Source organism: Alternaria incomplexa (assembly GCF_024043165.1).
Source record: "Alternaria incomplexa strain BMP 0042 chromosome Unknown scaffold_1, whole genome shotgun sequence".
Classification (NCBI taxonomy): Eukaryota; Fungi; Ascomycota; class Dothideomycetes; order Pleosporales; family Pleosporaceae; genus Alternaria; species Alternaria incomplexa.
The window spans coordinates 3,660,499-3,677,433 of record NW_026249850.1 but is presented as its reverse complement, the minus strand read 5'-3'; the positions used below and the strand labels follow the sequence as shown (position 1 = coordinate 3,677,433).

General features: G+C 51.0%; 5 protein-coding genes across 5 annotated transcripts; 3 read left to right on the top strand and 2 right to left on the bottom strand.

The window, feature by feature from the left end:
* Positions 1-5,431: 5,431 nt before the first annotated feature.
* On the bottom strand, positions 5,432-7,246 carry J4E90_001309 (uncharacterized protein; the record flags this gene model as incomplete). Its single annotated transcript, XM_051430898.1, has 6 exons — positions 5,432-6,179; positions 6,232-6,321; positions 6,372-6,497; positions 6,548-6,654; positions 6,703-6,881; positions 6,931-7,246. 6 exons carry the CDS (start codon positions 7,244-7,246, stop codon positions 5,432-5,434), a joined length of 1,566 nt encoding a protein of 521 aa, XP_051296385.1.
* Positions 7,247-10,121: 2,875 nt separating this feature from the next.
* J4E90_001308 (uncharacterized protein) lies at positions 10,122-11,693 on the top strand (the record flags this gene model as incomplete). The annotated part of the gene is made up of 1 exon (XM_051430897.1): positions 10,122-11,693. The coding sequence occupies one exon, from the start codon at positions 10,122-10,124 to the stop codon at positions 11,691-11,693; it is 1,572 nt and encodes a 523-aa protein (XP_051296384.1).
* Positions 11,694-12,148: 455 nt separating this feature from the next.
* Positions 12,149-13,414, top strand: J4E90_001307 (uncharacterized protein; the record flags this gene model as incomplete). Its single annotated transcript, XM_051430896.1, has 1 exon — positions 12,149-13,414. One exon carries the CDS (start codon positions 12,149-12,151, stop codon positions 13,412-13,414), a length of 1,266 nt encoding a protein of 421 aa, XP_051296383.1.
* Positions 13,415-13,828: 414 nt separating this feature from the next.
* J4E90_001306 (uncharacterized protein) lies at positions 13,829-15,207 on the top strand (the record flags this gene model as incomplete). The annotated part of the gene is made up of 2 exons (XM_051430895.1): positions 13,829-13,999; positions 14,053-15,207. 2 exons carry the CDS (start codon positions 13,829-13,831, stop codon positions 15,205-15,207), a joined length of 1,326 nt encoding a protein of 441 aa, XP_051296382.1.
* Positions 15,208-15,591: 384 nt separating this feature from the next.
* Positions 15,592-16,461, bottom strand: J4E90_001305 (uncharacterized protein; the record flags this gene model as incomplete). Its single annotated transcript, XM_051430894.1, has 3 exons — positions 15,592-15,705; positions 15,768-16,269; positions 16,325-16,461. 3 exons carry the CDS (start codon positions 16,459-16,461, stop codon positions 15,592-15,594), a joined length of 753 nt encoding a protein of 250 aa, XP_051296381.1.
* Between the last annotated feature and the right edge of the window lie 474 nt (positions 16,462-16,935).

Sequence of the window (16,935 nt, the reverse complement as noted above, 5' to 3'; positions counted from 1 at the left end):
TCTAACACTATTCGGCCGCCCCCTAAAAAAGTAGTTTTCTTAATATAACTTCTTTTTATTTAGAGATATATACTAACTTTCTATATATAAAATATTTAGAATTCAAAGCTCTATAAGTCTCTAATATAAAGTTAAGCTTTATATCTTAAGATAAAGAAGTTATTCTATATTTATATAGAAAAAGCTTTATTTTCTAAATAACTTCTTAAATTTAAGATATAAAGCTTAACTCTATATTAGAGATTTATAGAACTTTAAATTTTAAATATCTTATATATAGAAAGTTAGTATATATCTCTAAAAACAAAGAAGTTATATAGAAAGAAGATACTTTTTCTCTTTTTCTCTTTTTCTACTTAAAAAGTCTATCTTTTCTTAGCTATAACTTTTTTATTCTTAGATATAAAGACTAGCTTTCTTAATATAAAGTATATAAAATTAATAGTTCTATAAGTTTGTAGTAGAGAGTTAAGCTTTATCTCTTAAGATAGAGAAGTTATAAAGGGGGCGGCCGAATAGTGCTAGGGGGCGGCCGAAAAAGTTTTGCCATAACAAACGGGAAGAGATGGCTTACAAAAGAGAGCAAACGCATGACTTGAGGATAAGTCTCTCGCGGCGACATGTGCATGTGAATATCGGAAGGGCGATTGCGACATCCGCAGCATCACCATAACAATGGGCGAACACTACCACCCGCAAGTGCGAACGCCTTCACAACGGCGATGGAAGAGCATGTAATCCACAACGCGGTGCAATCTTTCTCTGAGGATATCGGTTTGCGCATTTCTTGTGCACTTCCAGGACCGCATCGCAATCACATTACGGCTTGAGTCACAGTTGTCATACTTGATGCTTGACTCTTGATGGCGAAGTGTCCGTGAAGCGACGCGATGTGAACGTGTCGCTGTCATGAGGCTATATAAGGCTCTGCTTCGATATCTATTCTCCTGGACATATTGCCAACATACAGGCACATCCTCTCCAAATCTACAAGATCTCGTCCAACGGCCTGCGCCATAACTATCACCCCAAACATACACACACGTACCTATTCAAGTTCTTGAACGTCGTTGATCGACATCGTTCAATCTTCGGCATCGAACTATCGAGTTCTCGGCTGCTGCAACTCTCCCAGGCGGATACGCGCTCCATTTATACAGTTCTACAACCGACATTATCGAAGTTCTCTCACTATGTACCCGCATAACATGCACGACGCGAGACCCACAGCTCCGCAGCCTCGGATATATATGCCTTCGCCCCAAAGAAATCATCCCGCGCGTATACCCAACATGTCAGCCCCGATAAACATGCACAACGCGAGATACAACGCTCCGCAGACCCCGACCTATATGCCTTCGACCCCAAGAAATCATCCCGCGCATGCACCCGACATGTCAGCCCTAAGAAACATGCCCAACGCTCCGCAGGCTCCGACTTATGTGACTTCACCCTCAAGAACTCATCCCACGCGTGCATCCAACACGCAACCCCCGGAACCCACGGAACCCACGAGGCACTGGGGACGAGTGTGGAATTGTTGCCACTGTGGTTGGGACCATGTATTACACCCTGGCGACGATGCCAACCCCACAAAACCCGAAAACAGACCCAAATGCAATATAAAACATAACATAACAGGCATCGTTTGCGTTCACATACGGTGCAATACCTCCTGCGGACCGTCTCCGGTAGTCGTTGCCCCTCCCACAAAGAAAAGGACGATGGGATTCCTCTCGAAGTGGGGCCGAAAGTAAAAGATTTGGGTGCATAGTCTGGAGAAAGAAGTGAGAGGGAGTAGTTAAGGTAGAGGGTCTGCTTAGATTGTATACGGGGAACTGTAGATTCAGGAAGGCTGAATAAAGGGTGGTAAATATCAAGTTAGCGAGGAATGTAAGTGAGCATAGTTTTGAAGAAGTGCTACCGTGTATCTTGGGAATGAAAATGATGAGCTCGCGCTGCGGAACTGATCTTTGGAAGACGAATGGTGAGTTGTGACGTTGAAGGGGGTCGTATAAGCAAACCCGCAGCTTATATGTGCTCACCCTTCGGGTCGTGTGCAGATGACTATACATGTATTACTCATTGAAGTCGTGAGTCTTGATAGTGACTGGCTCTTATACCGTTATACAAAAGTCTGAGCAAGCCTGAGTGTTAGAAACTGCTGGTGCGTGTTCATCGTTTGGAGAAGTCAAACGAGTCCCAGCGTAGCACTGGCCATCTTCCCAGACCTCTGCATGCGCAATGCGCAGGATGGATGAATCACACCATCATCGCCAATGCGTCACGTTTCCTTATATATCACGAAGGCGAAGTCTGCGAAGCTGTGAGGAGTGCTTCGGCTCACGTCGCTGCGATACCCTTCGTAACACCCCTCTTGATGCCTGAATGCTGGAATACGGTCATCTATGAAGTCTTCTCCTCTCAAAGATAGCCGGCAGCCGCTTCAGGTAGTTCAGATGGTGCGCATGGCGAAGTGGTGAGTCGAAAGGGGTCTGAGTCTTCTGGGTATGACTGCGTGCCCGTAAAGGCTTCCCGTTCTGCTGAGCATGTCCTGCTCTCCTCGCTCTCCAAACAGCCTCCCCAAGTCCAATATCTACTCGTTGTTTCAAAGGTTGCGTGTTCACACTGCCCGATCATTATTCGCCAACGGCACACTCAACACCTACATCACATTCCTGGGTTGACTACCCCTTCATCGAAGATTTCACTCCCCACCACCAGCCATGGGTAGAACAGCCGATCATCTGACCAATTGTCGTGGGAACAGAGACACCTCCGATACGACCGTATGGAATACAGGTCATTATTCCGAACCTCGCAAGGGACTCGACCAGTACCTTAATCAGGAGATAAAACGGGAGAGGGAACAGAGAGAACAGAGGATGCTTGATGAGGAGCAAAAGCAACATGATAGGGAAAAAGCGAGGAGAGAACGAGCGAAGGAAGTGGAAAGAGCGCAGAAGGCTACGGATAAGTCGCCAAGGCTGAAGGAGAGCTGTGTTATGATGTGAGCGGGTTCATGAATGGTATGCGTACGAAGAGAGAGCTTCTGCCAAGTGAGAGGAGTGATATTTCTACTATGACTTCAAATGACAGTATTCAGAAGCCTAATTGCTGAGATATCCAGTACCCAATCACTCATCCGACATTACTGAAATGCGGCCATGTGAAGTATCCAACTATATGACTTGAAGCTCACCATACCAATCAACAACGAGAAAAGCTATAAGAATCATGGTCTTCTTTAGACTGCTTCTTACCTCCCACACGAATAACTGACCATAGACTAGCGACAACCTTGTAGCTGACCACTTACAACAGCCACGCCATATTGTTCAGTACATACTGACAAGCCCGACTTGTGCCACTCCAGCCAATCCCGCGACTACAACCGTCACCGCAAGCACCAACCCCAATCCCGCGATGGGATGGTACTGCTGCACCTGCGGCACCCCGAACGCCGGCGACGGCGCATCTCAAGAAGACCACACACGCGTGACGGCGTGCAGCAACTGCAAGCATAGATGTTGCTGGCAATGCGGCCTATTCCGTCATGGTCCAGAAGACCCCTTGAAAGAGTCAGCGGCACCCAGCCAGCCCAGCCAGCCCAGCCAACATCCAGTTCAAGATAATCGCAATCGGGCCACCGCGGAGGCTCAGCCAACGTACCCGCGTCCGATGACTAGGGCGCCGACCCAGAAGTCGCGAGGGGGAGGGAGAAGGAAAGAGAGTGGTGGTTGCGCTGTTTTGTGAGGAGGGCGAGGGGAGGTAGAAGGGTTAGATGATGAAATCGTAAAGCAAGACAGCGTAGAGAATGCGTATGGGAGAGGGAAGCTCATCAAGAGACATGTGTTGTGCATAGGTACGGTTCCGCAGTGAACAGGTGAGGTGTCGCAAATACCCCAATATACATGACGTAGTTCTCAATACCACATGTGACTTTCTGATCACATCGATGGCTGGTGATGAAAATGAGGGAAATGTGACTGGCGATGGAGTTGGACGCTGAGGCACCACACAGTCAGAACGAGCCATGAGTCATGCTAGCGTGTATACCGAGTCGTTGAACATCGCGCTTCCTGCCAACCACCGTGCCACATCAGAACTACCACATGGGCAACGCGTGCGCAGGATTCCGCTGCGGACATTGAGAGCCCCGTTGCAGCTGCTTCTCCGATGCCAATACCGCGCGTAGCTTCAACGTGCTTCCTACCACGATGAAGCTGGCAACGCCCGGGCAGCTCCTACAAACAACACGCGAAACCACCCATCCATCCATACAACCATCGCAGCTCCATCAGCCTATACTCGTCTCCCTTCACTAACCTAACCTCCATCCTCCCTCTTCCCCCTCCCACAGCCCACCATCCCGGTCCTCGGTCCCCGGTGCCATCTCAAACCCACAACCTGCGACACCCAACGCCCCAAGACGCGAAACCACAGCGCCGGTATCTCTTTTCATCCGAACAACGCACGCGCCCCATGCATAATCTCAGATGCCGAGTCCCAGCACGATGCGACCCGTCTTTATGCTCAGGAGAGGCGATGAACGGAAGGGAGAGGGAAAGGCGCTGTTGGTGGCGTGGTGCCCAGGTGCTGTGCCGTATAGGAGTACTGGGGGCCTGCGGCGTAGGTCGCAGAGGTGCGTTAGCGAAGGCAGGAACGGTCTTTGTGCGGCAGTTATTTCCCCCGCGGGGTATGGGACTTTCTGGTGAAGTCGGAGGGATGACAGCGAGGGTTTGGCTGGTGTCGGCGAGTCCGCTGATGTTGTTCGATGAGATGACGATCAGCATCGTGAGGTTGTTCGAGTCGTGTGAAAGCGATCTACGATCTACAGTTGGTGGACTTCCGTTGTTGGCTTGGTCGCCCCCGCTCAGCTGTCAAAACAACGTCGAAACTGGCGTGTAGGGCTAAGATGCCGTCCAGAAGGGGTCCTGTCAAACGCGGCCTGACGTGCTATGTGTCAGGTAGCAGGATCGTTGTCGTTCCGGAATGTCAGCGTATGCTGCTCATCGCATGAATGGAAGGGGTGGAGCGGCAAACAAGCCTCTCGATCCACGGCTATCTAGATCGTCAGGCGTTTTAGGCGCCTGTTGTTCAGGTCACAGCATGTTTGTGTCGGTGTGAGTGAACGTTGTGAAGTACCACACGTGCAAAGATATGACGTAGCCAAGATGGAAGGTAAGAAGAAGATGCGCCATGTCATTGAGGGTATTTCTATCGAGAAGCGAACCAAGGAAACTATATAACAGCATTCTTATCCTGAGAATGATTATGGTAAAGACTGAGATTACCGCAGCCACGCTTTGCGTGGTGGTGTATAAGGACTGTGTACCCTTCTTATATCGACAAACGTGTTAAGGAAATGTGATGTGTGGCTCTATCAGACACTGATACAATCAGGCCTCGATGATTTGCATGCATTAAATCATGCCGATGGAAGCTTGCCTGCGAGCTCCACGTAGCGCGGCCAGGTGTTGGTGAAGACGAGGTACTTGATGCTTTCAAAGGCGGGGTCGAAAACTTCCTCTGTGAACTCGCTCGGGACTATCGACCTGGTGCTCGATGTTGAGGACGAGGTGATGTTGGAGTCGATACTCGCTGGCCGGCTCAAGGTGTCTTCCCATGGGCATACGACATTGTCTCTGGCGACGGGTGACTTGGCTTCCTCAGGTGTCTGGGCACGCGGCATGTACGGGTCGAACTCCACTTCCGCGAACATGTTTTGTAGAGTCTTGAAGATCTTGTATTCGATGTTGATCGGTGCCTCGGCGGTGAAGGGGTTGATAAGCGTGTAGAAAAGCAGAGACGCCTCGTTGAACATCTGTCGCCGTTGAGCAGTGGTAACGACCTTGAGACTGCCCCACTTCTTCCTGAAGTTGCGCACTTCGCGGAGGAAGATGCAGTTCTCGGCGGTGAATTCGCGAGCAGCGGCCCAGGCGATGAGCGGCTCGATGTTCTGCTCAATGGTGAACTCCAGTGTCTGCATCGACGATTTGGCTTTGATCTCCTTGGTGTAGATCATGGTAGTCGATTTCCCGGATAGTTGCGAGTGGTTGGAGGTGAGCGAATCGGTGTCGGAGATTGATGATCGTCTGTTCGGTTGGGCCCTCAGTGCGTCTCGCAGTGGTATAATGATGAGAACCTGTTGGCAAACGACCAGTGATGGTATAAACCTACATCGGGGTGTGAGCTGGGAAACGGGACAGAGAAGGCGACTTCGCTTACCACCCGGCTGGTGCAAAGACCTTGTTGATTTGCTGGATCTCGTGCATCTTGGAGTATGTAAAAGCGATCCAAAGTGGCGTTCCTGGAAGACTGAAAACGATGTAAGCAGGATGGATTGAATTCGATGCGAACAAACATACCCAGCAATGATGGCAAGTCTCGTTTGCCAGGCCCACGAGTGAACGTCCTTGATGTTGCGGATCTTCCATAGTATCCACGGACCAACCATCATTGTCCAGAATAGCTGCACAAAGATTGACGGGATCCTGATTGACAATCAGTGAAAGATTCGTGCAATTGCGTCATGATAACATACCATTCACCTCCTCTTCGGCATTCAATGTAATTAGTAGGAACTCCGAAGAAACCGTACGCATCGTGAAAGCGGCGAGAGCCGAAGAACAGCATGATAGCGGGCAGGAACTGCTACGGTCAGTGGTATACACATGGACACACTACAACATGACATACCGAAAGGACTAGTCCGACCAAAGTACCAAAGTATACTTTCTTCGCCGCATCGAGATCGCGCCACGCTTCGAGAAGGCCGAGTGGGGTATACGACATCCGCTTCTTGCGCGCACCCTCCAGAAAGTTGCGTGTCATACGGCGCTGGCTCTCGTAGGCCGTGAGCACCTTGGCATTGCATGCTGTGAGGACTTAGTATGCATCGGACCTTACATCGAACCTCAAACTTACCTTGGAAGAATGCCATGCCAGATGGAAGAAATACTGACATAATCCAGAACTCGGCTGAGCATGGAAAGAGACCGTTCCACGGATAAACGAGTAGGACAAGGATGAGATAGATGTGCAGCATAAGTACCGCTGCGAAAACGATCTTGATATTCCGTATCTGCAAACAAAAAGCCTCCCTACGTCGATGGAGGAGGAAAAGCTCGACACTCAGTATCAGCGTGTACAATACGGCGACAACAATGTAAGCGACACCAAGACGGTCGAGATTGGCCCTTGTTGTGCCATCGAGTACTCGTGGGCGCAACAGAGGCGGCATGGTGATCATGCTGTGTGGGGACCAAGCGGGAGTGATAGTTTCGATTGACAGTGAAGTATGAGGATTTGAGAGTCAGGCTCCTCCTCTTACTTAACAGAACGAAAGTGGGACCGTGTAGCGGAAGGATTGAAGGATGCTGATACCGAGGGGGCGGGACAGGTTATGCCAAATGTCCATCAGCGAACAGGGCGGCACACAACTGCTAGGGAGCGCGGGAAGACGTAAGAGGTATTAGAACTGCCCTGCACATGGGTCGGGTCTGGTAAAAGATACAACAGGGCGAGGTTAGCTGCGGCTCGGGGAGGCCTGAGCGGCAAGGGATTGCTCGATGAATGATGTATCGCAGGGTCGGATGATACTGAGCCACCAGGGCTAGTCACTGTTCTTAGTGTAACGGGAAGGGATCGTATCCTCTGCAGGACTGCAAGAAAACGCGTGAACGCCATGGCGGAGAGATGTGTCACGACGACTACCACGGGGGTACAGGCTGCTACCTTGTCGGGCTGCGACCGCGGAGAGCAATTTGACGTCCGCCTCCAAACATGCCGGTCAGCATGCAGTCCACTGATGTGTGAACGGTAGGAAACCCGGTGAGACGAGAGTGTCGAAGTTGGGGTAGATCATGTTCTGGTTCGTGCTGGGCTGGATCGTCGCATGCCGAGATCAGACATCGGAGGTTTCGGCACTCCAGCAATTTCCCAGGTACCCCAGGATTCGCTCCCATCATCACACCAACGTCAACGTTTTCGTGCTTCGAAGCGTTTCCATCGCTACACACGCTCGAAAGTAATATCCCGCGGCTTCTTTCCGCTGTAACTCCAATTTCGATCGCTTCGTCCTGGCGGCGATGACCGCGTGCCGCGGCTGCAAGTACAGCGCTGTGCTCTACCCTTCGCAGGCTGTGTTGCAGCACCGCACGCGCCGAATTCTGCGACTATAGCACTTGGACTATTGATGCAGCTCGATTCTGTGTACACAGGAATATCCATGCAGTACTCCCGTTTCATTGTGCTTTCGCACGTCTTCCCATTGACCGGCAGAAAGTCTGACGTTCATGCGTTCTTTTATCCTTCGCGGCTTCGAAAACATCGCGCTACGTCCAGTCATGCTCAACACTTCTGTCAGTCTCAGAGGTTTCATGTCAAACTTCTAGAAGGCCACCTATGTTCCTGTCGCGGATGGTTCAACGTAGCTGTCACAAGCTGTCCATCGGGCACGCCGTCCGCTTGAGGATGTACCTCCGCACCTGTCGACTATGCAACGAGCCGCGGAAACCTTCAAGCCAAGATACACGCATTACTGATCGATCATATCCACCTAGTGCGGGGAAGCGTGCGGGAGGACAAAATGCCCACTGTGGCTGTACCGTGGCGGCAGGGTGTCGATGCCTTCCGGCCATCGGGATGTCGCATCACCATGAAAGATGTGTGGTTTCGATAACGAAGGCTGCAACCTCCAGTAGCATGCCGGGCGCGTAATTACGGTTACCTGAATATCGATGCAGCATCCGACCGAGGAGGGTGGGAGCTCCGTCTGGTTTCTGCGAACGTGATCAGGTACAAGGATGCGGTCGAGAGATTGAGCGTTGTACGACCTCGACGCCCAATTATTTCACGTGCAAACACAGTTTTGGACTGTGTTGCGACATATCATGGTGTACCTACCCGCGAACCCGACCCCCGGCCGTTGTTACGTGGTATTGGCGAAATGACGCGCTGACACGCTAACACTTTAACTTTGAGTTCGCCTCACACTCAACAAGATCATATGTCATTACCGAAACCATACATATGATTAAGTACTGTGTACGTTCGACGGACTTCCGCACGTCTAGTATTCTTGGCGTCATGTACTAAAATGGCCTCGAATTAACCTTGCTAAACACAAACATAATCTTACCGTCATTGCCACGCATTATAAAGAATACTTTATGACATTTCTATGAGCAGTTCATCAATCCGGCAACGTATTCATGATATCCGATCATTGTGTCGTTGCCACGCGACATCATATCATGCGGCCACCCCGTTCAGGAAATTTTCTGAACACCCTAGAGCCTACGTTGACGTTAGATCATCTACTTTGCATATTTTCATCTTAATGTAGGCTGCAGACTCGTTCATCTCTTTCCTTGTATAGAATGCGCCGAAAGAAGACAAAGGCCATGGTCTTGGATCTGTGGAGATACTGCTTCGTGGGGGAGCGGGCCTCTCGTGTACAAGACTGCTGTAACTCAAAGTGCTACCCACTACTACTACTGCGTCTATTCCAGCCCGTTCTGACCTCAATATTTGAGTATGCAGGCTATCCTTTTTCCAAAGTGCTACCTACTGGGCACTGATCATTGGTACTAGAGACGCTCGCTGAGCATAGAGACTGTCACTCAAGATCTTGAACACAACACTTAGCGAACCCGCTACTCTTCTTTGAAACCGTGTCTCAACTACTCTCCTGCCGGAAGACGAAGTCAGGTGACGTTCAGGATCCACGCCCACTACGCCCACCCATGGTGCATTACCAACAAATACTTACAATTTAGCAGTATCGTGGAATGACTACACGAACGATGCCGGTTCTACTCTACTTATTGGATTTTACTTGCGTACCATGGTTGTGATGTGCATGTGATTGTTCTCCAGCTTTTCGCTTAGTATGTGCCCTCTCCCATAGGATGAGCTGTGGTGCGCGAAACGACAGAACCACAGTACTTTGACGTGACTGACGATGATCCAAAGTTGAGCATCCATCGTAAAATCATACTGTCTTAGTATATAATCTCGCATGTTCAATGCACCCTTTCAAAGATAGTTATCTCAAGACACTACTATCATACAATCCAATACACCACAAACAGATAACAGCATCAGGAAACTTCATGTCTTCTGATATGGCTTCTACCAACTCTTCCCCAGCGCAGTCGCGTACCAGTTTGGATAGTTCGACCACACTGGCGCCACAACACTCCGCCCCCAGCCTCGCGCCCACCATCATCCTCAACGAACACACCTCGCCCGAACGCACTGCGCACGCTTGGTCCACAAAACGAAAGTGGTGCCTTTTGACCGTGGTCGCATTCTGTCAGATCAGTATGAATCTCAACGCCTCGGTATACTCCAACGCCGTGCCTCTGCTGAACGACTACTTCGGCATCACAAACGCCCGATTGGGGATGACTGCCTTCCTCGTCGCATATGCGTTCGGCTGCGAGTTCTGGGCGCCGTTCTCTGAGGAATTTGGACGCTGGCCTGTCATGCAAGCTTCTCTTGGGCTGACGAACATCTCGGTCCTGGTTTGCGCCACGTCCAACAGCTTTGCCGGAATCATCGGTGGCAGGATCATGGGCGGGTTGTCTTCGGCTGGTGGATCGGTCACCATGGGCATGGTCGGTGATATGTATCACAAAGATGAGCAGCAATATGCCGTCTTGTGGTGTTCGCTCTTCTCCTGTCTCGGATCAGTCATTGGAGGCATTATCGGAGGCCCGCTCGAGCAGTTCCTGGATTGGCGTTGGAACTTCTACATCCAGCTCATCCTTGGAGTAACGACCCAGTTACTTCATGGGGCCATCGCCAAAGAGACTCTGGCTCCCGTTATGCTCGACAACGCCGCGAAGAAGGAACGAAAGAGCGGCAATGTCAACATCCGGGGACCGAACGAAGACAAGAAATGGAGGGACAGGCTGCACTACAAGGAAGTTGCCACCACGATGTTTCGACCATATCAGTTACTTCTGACTGAGCCCATCGTCCTGTTCCTCTCGCTGTTGAGCGGTCTCGCCGACGCGCTCATCTTCTCTTTCTTCGAGAGCTTCGGCTATGTCTTCCAACAATGGTCGTTCACGCCTACGCAAATCTCGCTTGCCCTCGTCGCATTAGCCGTGTCATACATCATCGGCTACTTCACCTTCTTCCCCATCATCGCACGTCACAACGCTCGACGTAGCCGAGGCGAACAACTTGCACCTGAGGCACGTCTCAAGCCACTCCTGTGGCTCGTCACCCTCCTCCCTGCTGGCCTGCTTATCTGCGCATTCGTCGCAACAGGGCCACCACTCCACTGGTTCGGCGTCATCATGGCCACTCTCCTCATTGGAGTCGCGAACTTTTCCATCTACTACGCGTCCATCGATTACATGGTCGCCGCCTACGGACCACACAGCGCGTCTGCGACTGGTGGCAACGGCTTCATGAGAGACCTGCTCGCGGGTTTATGTGCGCTTTATACCAAGCCCATGTACAGCAATCTAGGTATTCAGAGGTCGTATCTGGTACTGTTTGGCTTGACAGCGCTGTTTTGTCTTCCGGTGTACATCTTTTACTTCAAGGGTCCAGCGATTCGTGCGAAAAGTAAGTTCGCGAGTCAATTGGCGAGAGAGAGCGAAGCGCGCGGTGCGCCAGAGGTTACGATGAGTTCCGCATCGCCCACGAGGGTCTTTCAGGAGGTTTAGCATTGCGTGTGACAACTTGTATTAGCTTTTAGTTCGGTCCTTGTTTTGGCGAATACCCAGGCGTGCGTAGGTTGCCGTTGCTTTATACGTATATAACAAAAAGAATGATAAACACGATAGGGATACATTTGCATAAGCGCACCATGTGTCCATCCATCAGTTGGCGGGTAATTACTCTGACTTCGTGAGGGCGCGCAGGTGAGAGCGGAAGATAAGTGCGCGTCATGATGACATAAGCACTGCTTCAACTGCCGAGGCTTGCCGTTGGTCGCGATGTTTGACCGGCACCCGCTCAACTGAATCCTCGAGCATGTCATCGAACGGTAATACAAGACTGCATCCTTGAGCAGATCATGATCGACCGAGAGCTCAAAATGTAGCATCCACCATATTGAGCTGATGGCTCAACGCCTCTGATTCTTACTCTTCGCTTTCCAACGTACCTACATAACACGATGGCGCCAGCGAAACCCAAAGATATTGTAATCGTAGGAGGATCTCTAGGCGGCCTTCTGACTGGTGTCGCACTGAAGCGCCTTCGCAAAAATCTCAACATCCGCATATTCGAACGCAATCCGACGCCGCTTCTGCAGGATCAGGGCGCTGGTGTGGTGGCTGGACAGGACGTCCAAAAGTTCTTCAAAGCGCACGACCGAAGTCAAACTACGTTGACAATACCGAGCCATCAACGACTATATCTCGATAAGGAGGGCCGTGTTATAAGCCGTCACAACCAAGAGCAGCACATGACAAGTTGGGATCTGCTGTACCACCTCCTACGAACCAACTACGATGGTACTGAGACCGACTACGCGAAGGTACCCACGACGGAAGAAGGAGAGGGAAAGACATCGTATGAGTATGGGTGTACGGTCACGAGTGTCGCGGCACCAAAACCGGCATCATCTTTCGAATTGGACTTCTCAGAACCCGTCAAGATCACGATCCAACACAAGTCTGGGGAGACGTTCTCGACCGAAGCAGACCTCGTCGTCGCAGCTGATGGACCGAGCTCCAAGATACGCGCCGAATACTTCCCCAACGTCAAGCGGACGTACGCTGGATACGTAGCATGGCGCGGCACAGTACCCGAAACGCAAGTCTCACAGGCTGCCACCGATGTCTTCGTCGAGAAGTTCCCATTCTATCACACCGAGGGTATTCAGATACTGGCGTATACTATACCAGGGAAACACGGAACCACCAAACCTGGTGAGCGACTGCTGAACTGGGTCTGGTACGTCAACTACAAGGAAGAATCGCCGGAGCACGTCGAGCTCATGACAGACAACGAGGGCAAGAGACATCACATCACACTACCGCCGGGTGGAATTAAGGAAGATGTATGGAGACGACAGAAGGATCTCGCGAATGACATACTCCCACCACAGTTCGCTGAGCTTGTCAACAAGACTGAGGTACCCTTCGTACAAGCCATCACAGATGTCATCGCGCCGTCTGCTTTATTGGAGAACGGTAGAGTCCTGTTGCTCGGCGATGCACTTGCTGGTTTCAGACCACACACAGCGGCGAGTACAAACCAGGCTGCCCTAGACGCGATGAAGCTTGCTGGCGCTGTGGAGAAGATTATCGAAGGAGGAGGAATGGACGCGCTGAAGAAGTGGGAGGAAGAAGTAATGGACTATGGTAAAGAGATGCAAAGCCACGGTGTGCAGATGGGCAACCGAAGTCAGTTCGGTGACCATCCGATGCAAAGGTAAAGGTAAATTACGAGGTGTACTAGAGCATTAAAGGTAAAGGTAGAATGTATCTACTATTTTCTGTTTCCCTAGTTAATAGTTGTAAGTTATTAAGGGGACAAATTGCGAAGCATTTCTTGGTCTCTTACCTTCAATGTTCTCTTATTGTAATTAATTTCCTATACCTGTTGCACCGTACTTTACTATACATCTCACCGTTCTTTAGGTACACTCTACGTTCCCTCTCTTACCTTTCAAGACACCCCGCTCTCTGACCGCCTAGCAAGAGAGACGCTTGTCACATATATAAGGCTCACTTATTGTCCTCCCTCCATCCCTTCTACACTACCACAATCGAGACACACCCTTTGACGTTTCATCTACTACTCCACTACACCACTCTACCAACTTCACGGCCTTCTAATTGACGACAACATGGATGGGCCACCAAAGCTACCAGACATCCTTGACTATTATGACGTTCTCGGGGTCAATGAGCGGGCATCGTACGCCACAATCGAGAGATGCTTCAAGCGATTACAACAATCGCATCATCCAGACAGCAGACGAGCTGGCGCGCATCCTAGCACTGTGATCTTCCAGAACGTGAGTGCTCTCATTAGACAACTGATGACATTCCGCTAACTATTAACTATAAGGTCGGCATTGCCTGGGATACGCTCGAAAGCGACGGGAAGCGCGCCAAATATGACAAGAGCTACCCCCGGATACGAAATCAATGGGCCGTCTATCGAACCAACCTCGCCAAATGGAACGCTGATCAACGGGAAATTGAGCAGCAACATGCTAGAGCCGCAGCACGACGAAAAAAAGTGGATGAAGAGAAGATGGAGATTGAGAGGGGTAAGCAAAAAGTATTGGTAGAGAAGGCAAAGGAAGCCACAAGACATCAGATGGAGCGCATGGAGACTGAGAAGGCACTTCTTGCCAAAGAAGCCAAGGCAAAAGAGCAAATTCGGCAACGAGAACAGGAAGCAATACGTGCAAGAGAGCGTCTCCAAGAGGAGAGCAGAAGACAGGAGATAGCTCGAGCTGAGGAAGAGGCCCGCATCAAAACTGACTGGGAGAAAGCACAAAAACAAAGAAAAATGACTGAGAAAGGATCGCCACAAGATACTTCGAATGAAGACGGAGCGCTAAGAGAATTATGGCGAGAAAAGCAAGAGCGAACTCGTGAACAGGCCAAGAGGGCGGAGGCTACAAATGAAGAAGCAGCGCAGGAACGTCTCAGGAAGCAGCAGGAGAACTTGCATCAAACGAGCGAAGACGACCACGATCGATCTGCAGAACCTACTTCGACCGAAAGTCAAGAGAGAGAACGACTCGCTAATAAACAGCGCGCGGCAAACGAAAGAGAGGCCAAGGTCATGGCCGATGCACAGAAAAGACAGAGCGAGGCAGCTGAAGAGCGCCTTCGTCGTCAAGAAATCGATGCCACATCGCTCAAGCGGCCACCTGCTGATGATGTCGAGGACGAGCAAGATATGACAAATCCCAAAAAGCCCAAAGTCAGAGAGTCTATGACACCAGGCCTCCGTAAGCACATGGCCCGGGAACAAGCCCGGCGAATACACGCTCAGAGACTTCAGGAGGTAGGTGGCCCAGGAAACGAAGAGCGTCTGAGAGACGTCAGTATCGACTTGGGATGGAAACATGTGGACTATCAGAACAGGGCATGTCCTCAATGCCACACGAAGAGGAGTGCGGCACAATATGGTCTATGGCAATGTCCAGAAGGAGGGGCATTGAGATGCCGACCCTGTCTAGCAGCACTGAGTACGTTCAGTGCTTGATGTGGGTGTAAGGGTTTGCAAAGGACGGGACTTACGATCGGGCGAAAATTTTTTGTTCACAAGCTTTACGATATGCATAACGTGATTCAGCGGCTAATTTATCCCATCCTTTGCTATCACAAACTCAGCCAAAAAAGAACACCAAGCTGGCTAGTCTAGTTCCTACATGTGCATCCACAAGTCACCAAGTGCCATTATGCTGCATTAAGATCCAAAGATAACGCAATGTGATTCTCAAATGCTATATACACTCCACCAATGCTCTATATACACCGTCTCGTAAGCCTTAGCGAGCGACCCCAAAGAAGTATGTAACCATGAATGATTCAGTCCATCCTATGCCCTCCTGACATCTCATATCTCATTATTCGTGTTCGTTCGGATCTAGTACTCGAGGTCCTTGGGGTGGCGCTTGGCGAGCTTGTTGACAGCAGGGCCGGGAACGGGGTAGCTGGTGAAGGACTGGAAAACGTTGAACTTGATGCCAGCGTCGTCGGCCTATATCATCTCGTTAGCACATATTCGATATTGCATCGTACGACTCAAGTGGAAGATCTTACCTTGTACAAGCTGGTACCAGCAACACCGCCGCTGGGCTTAGCAGTGCCAGAGCCCTCAACCTTGAAGTTTACGCACTGGGGGTACGCCTGGGCGCCGTTGGTCTGGCCAGCAGCGTGCAGAGCGATGATCTCGTGGCGGACGACATAGTTGCCAGGAGCGACGTTGGGGAAGGTGAGGTCCCAGGCGAAGTTGTTGGCGATGAGGTCGTCAGTAGCCCACTTTCCTGGGTTGCTTCCTGACTTCCAGGCGCTGGACTGGATCTTGGTCCACTTCAGGTCCGAGGGGCTGACGGAGCCGCAGTCGCCGTTGCACGGCGCGATGTACTCCTGGATGGGGCCAACGTGGCTGACTGGCCAGGTGTCCCACTTGAAGGTGACCTTGCTGCCGGGCTTGACGGTAACGTAGGCGCCGTTGCTCTTGCCCTGCTTGTGGCAAACGATGGCGGCAGTGCCAAAGCTGTCGGGGGAGACGAAACCGTTGTCAAGGTTGTCGGCTTGCCATCTTTTGGGACTGAGTCAGTGTATGTTTCCCGTGCAGTTCGTACAGAGTCACTTACCCTACGGTGGCGGGAATGGGGGTCTGGTACTTGAGAGCAGCGTTCCAGCCCTGGTATTCCTTGCCGTCGGCAACGACCTTGTCGACGTGGCCGTGGGCTGCCACAAGGGGCGCGAGAAGGAGGAGGAAAGAGAGCATGTTGATGGTATTCAAAGTGAATGACTTGTAGAAAGCGATTGTTGAAGCTGTGTAGTGATGGGCTTGCTGTCGAAAGTGACCTTCAACCTGGGACTTAACGCCCCTTCATATACTCCTCCGAAGTCTTCTAGTGGCCTTCTACTGACGCCCACGTTTTCCCACGACCAGGTATTGGCGAAGCCTTGCAATCAAAAAATTCATCTCCATGCACGAGTCGACCTGGTTTCTGAGTTGAGCGCCATCCGCTCGTGGAAACACGCCCTGGTCGTCGAGCTCTTGGATCATTGGAAGCCCAGCGGTGTTTCCAGTCTGGTGACGGCGTGAAACCCCTGCGATAGGCTAGGAGAATTTCAATGACTCCAGTATTAATTTATGAGACGCAGTGCTGTCCTTGAAGTGGTGATGGGCAATCTATCCTCGGCTGCGGCCACTGCCGCCGTCCAAGTGGTCACCAACCACGTGCGAGTTTCAGCC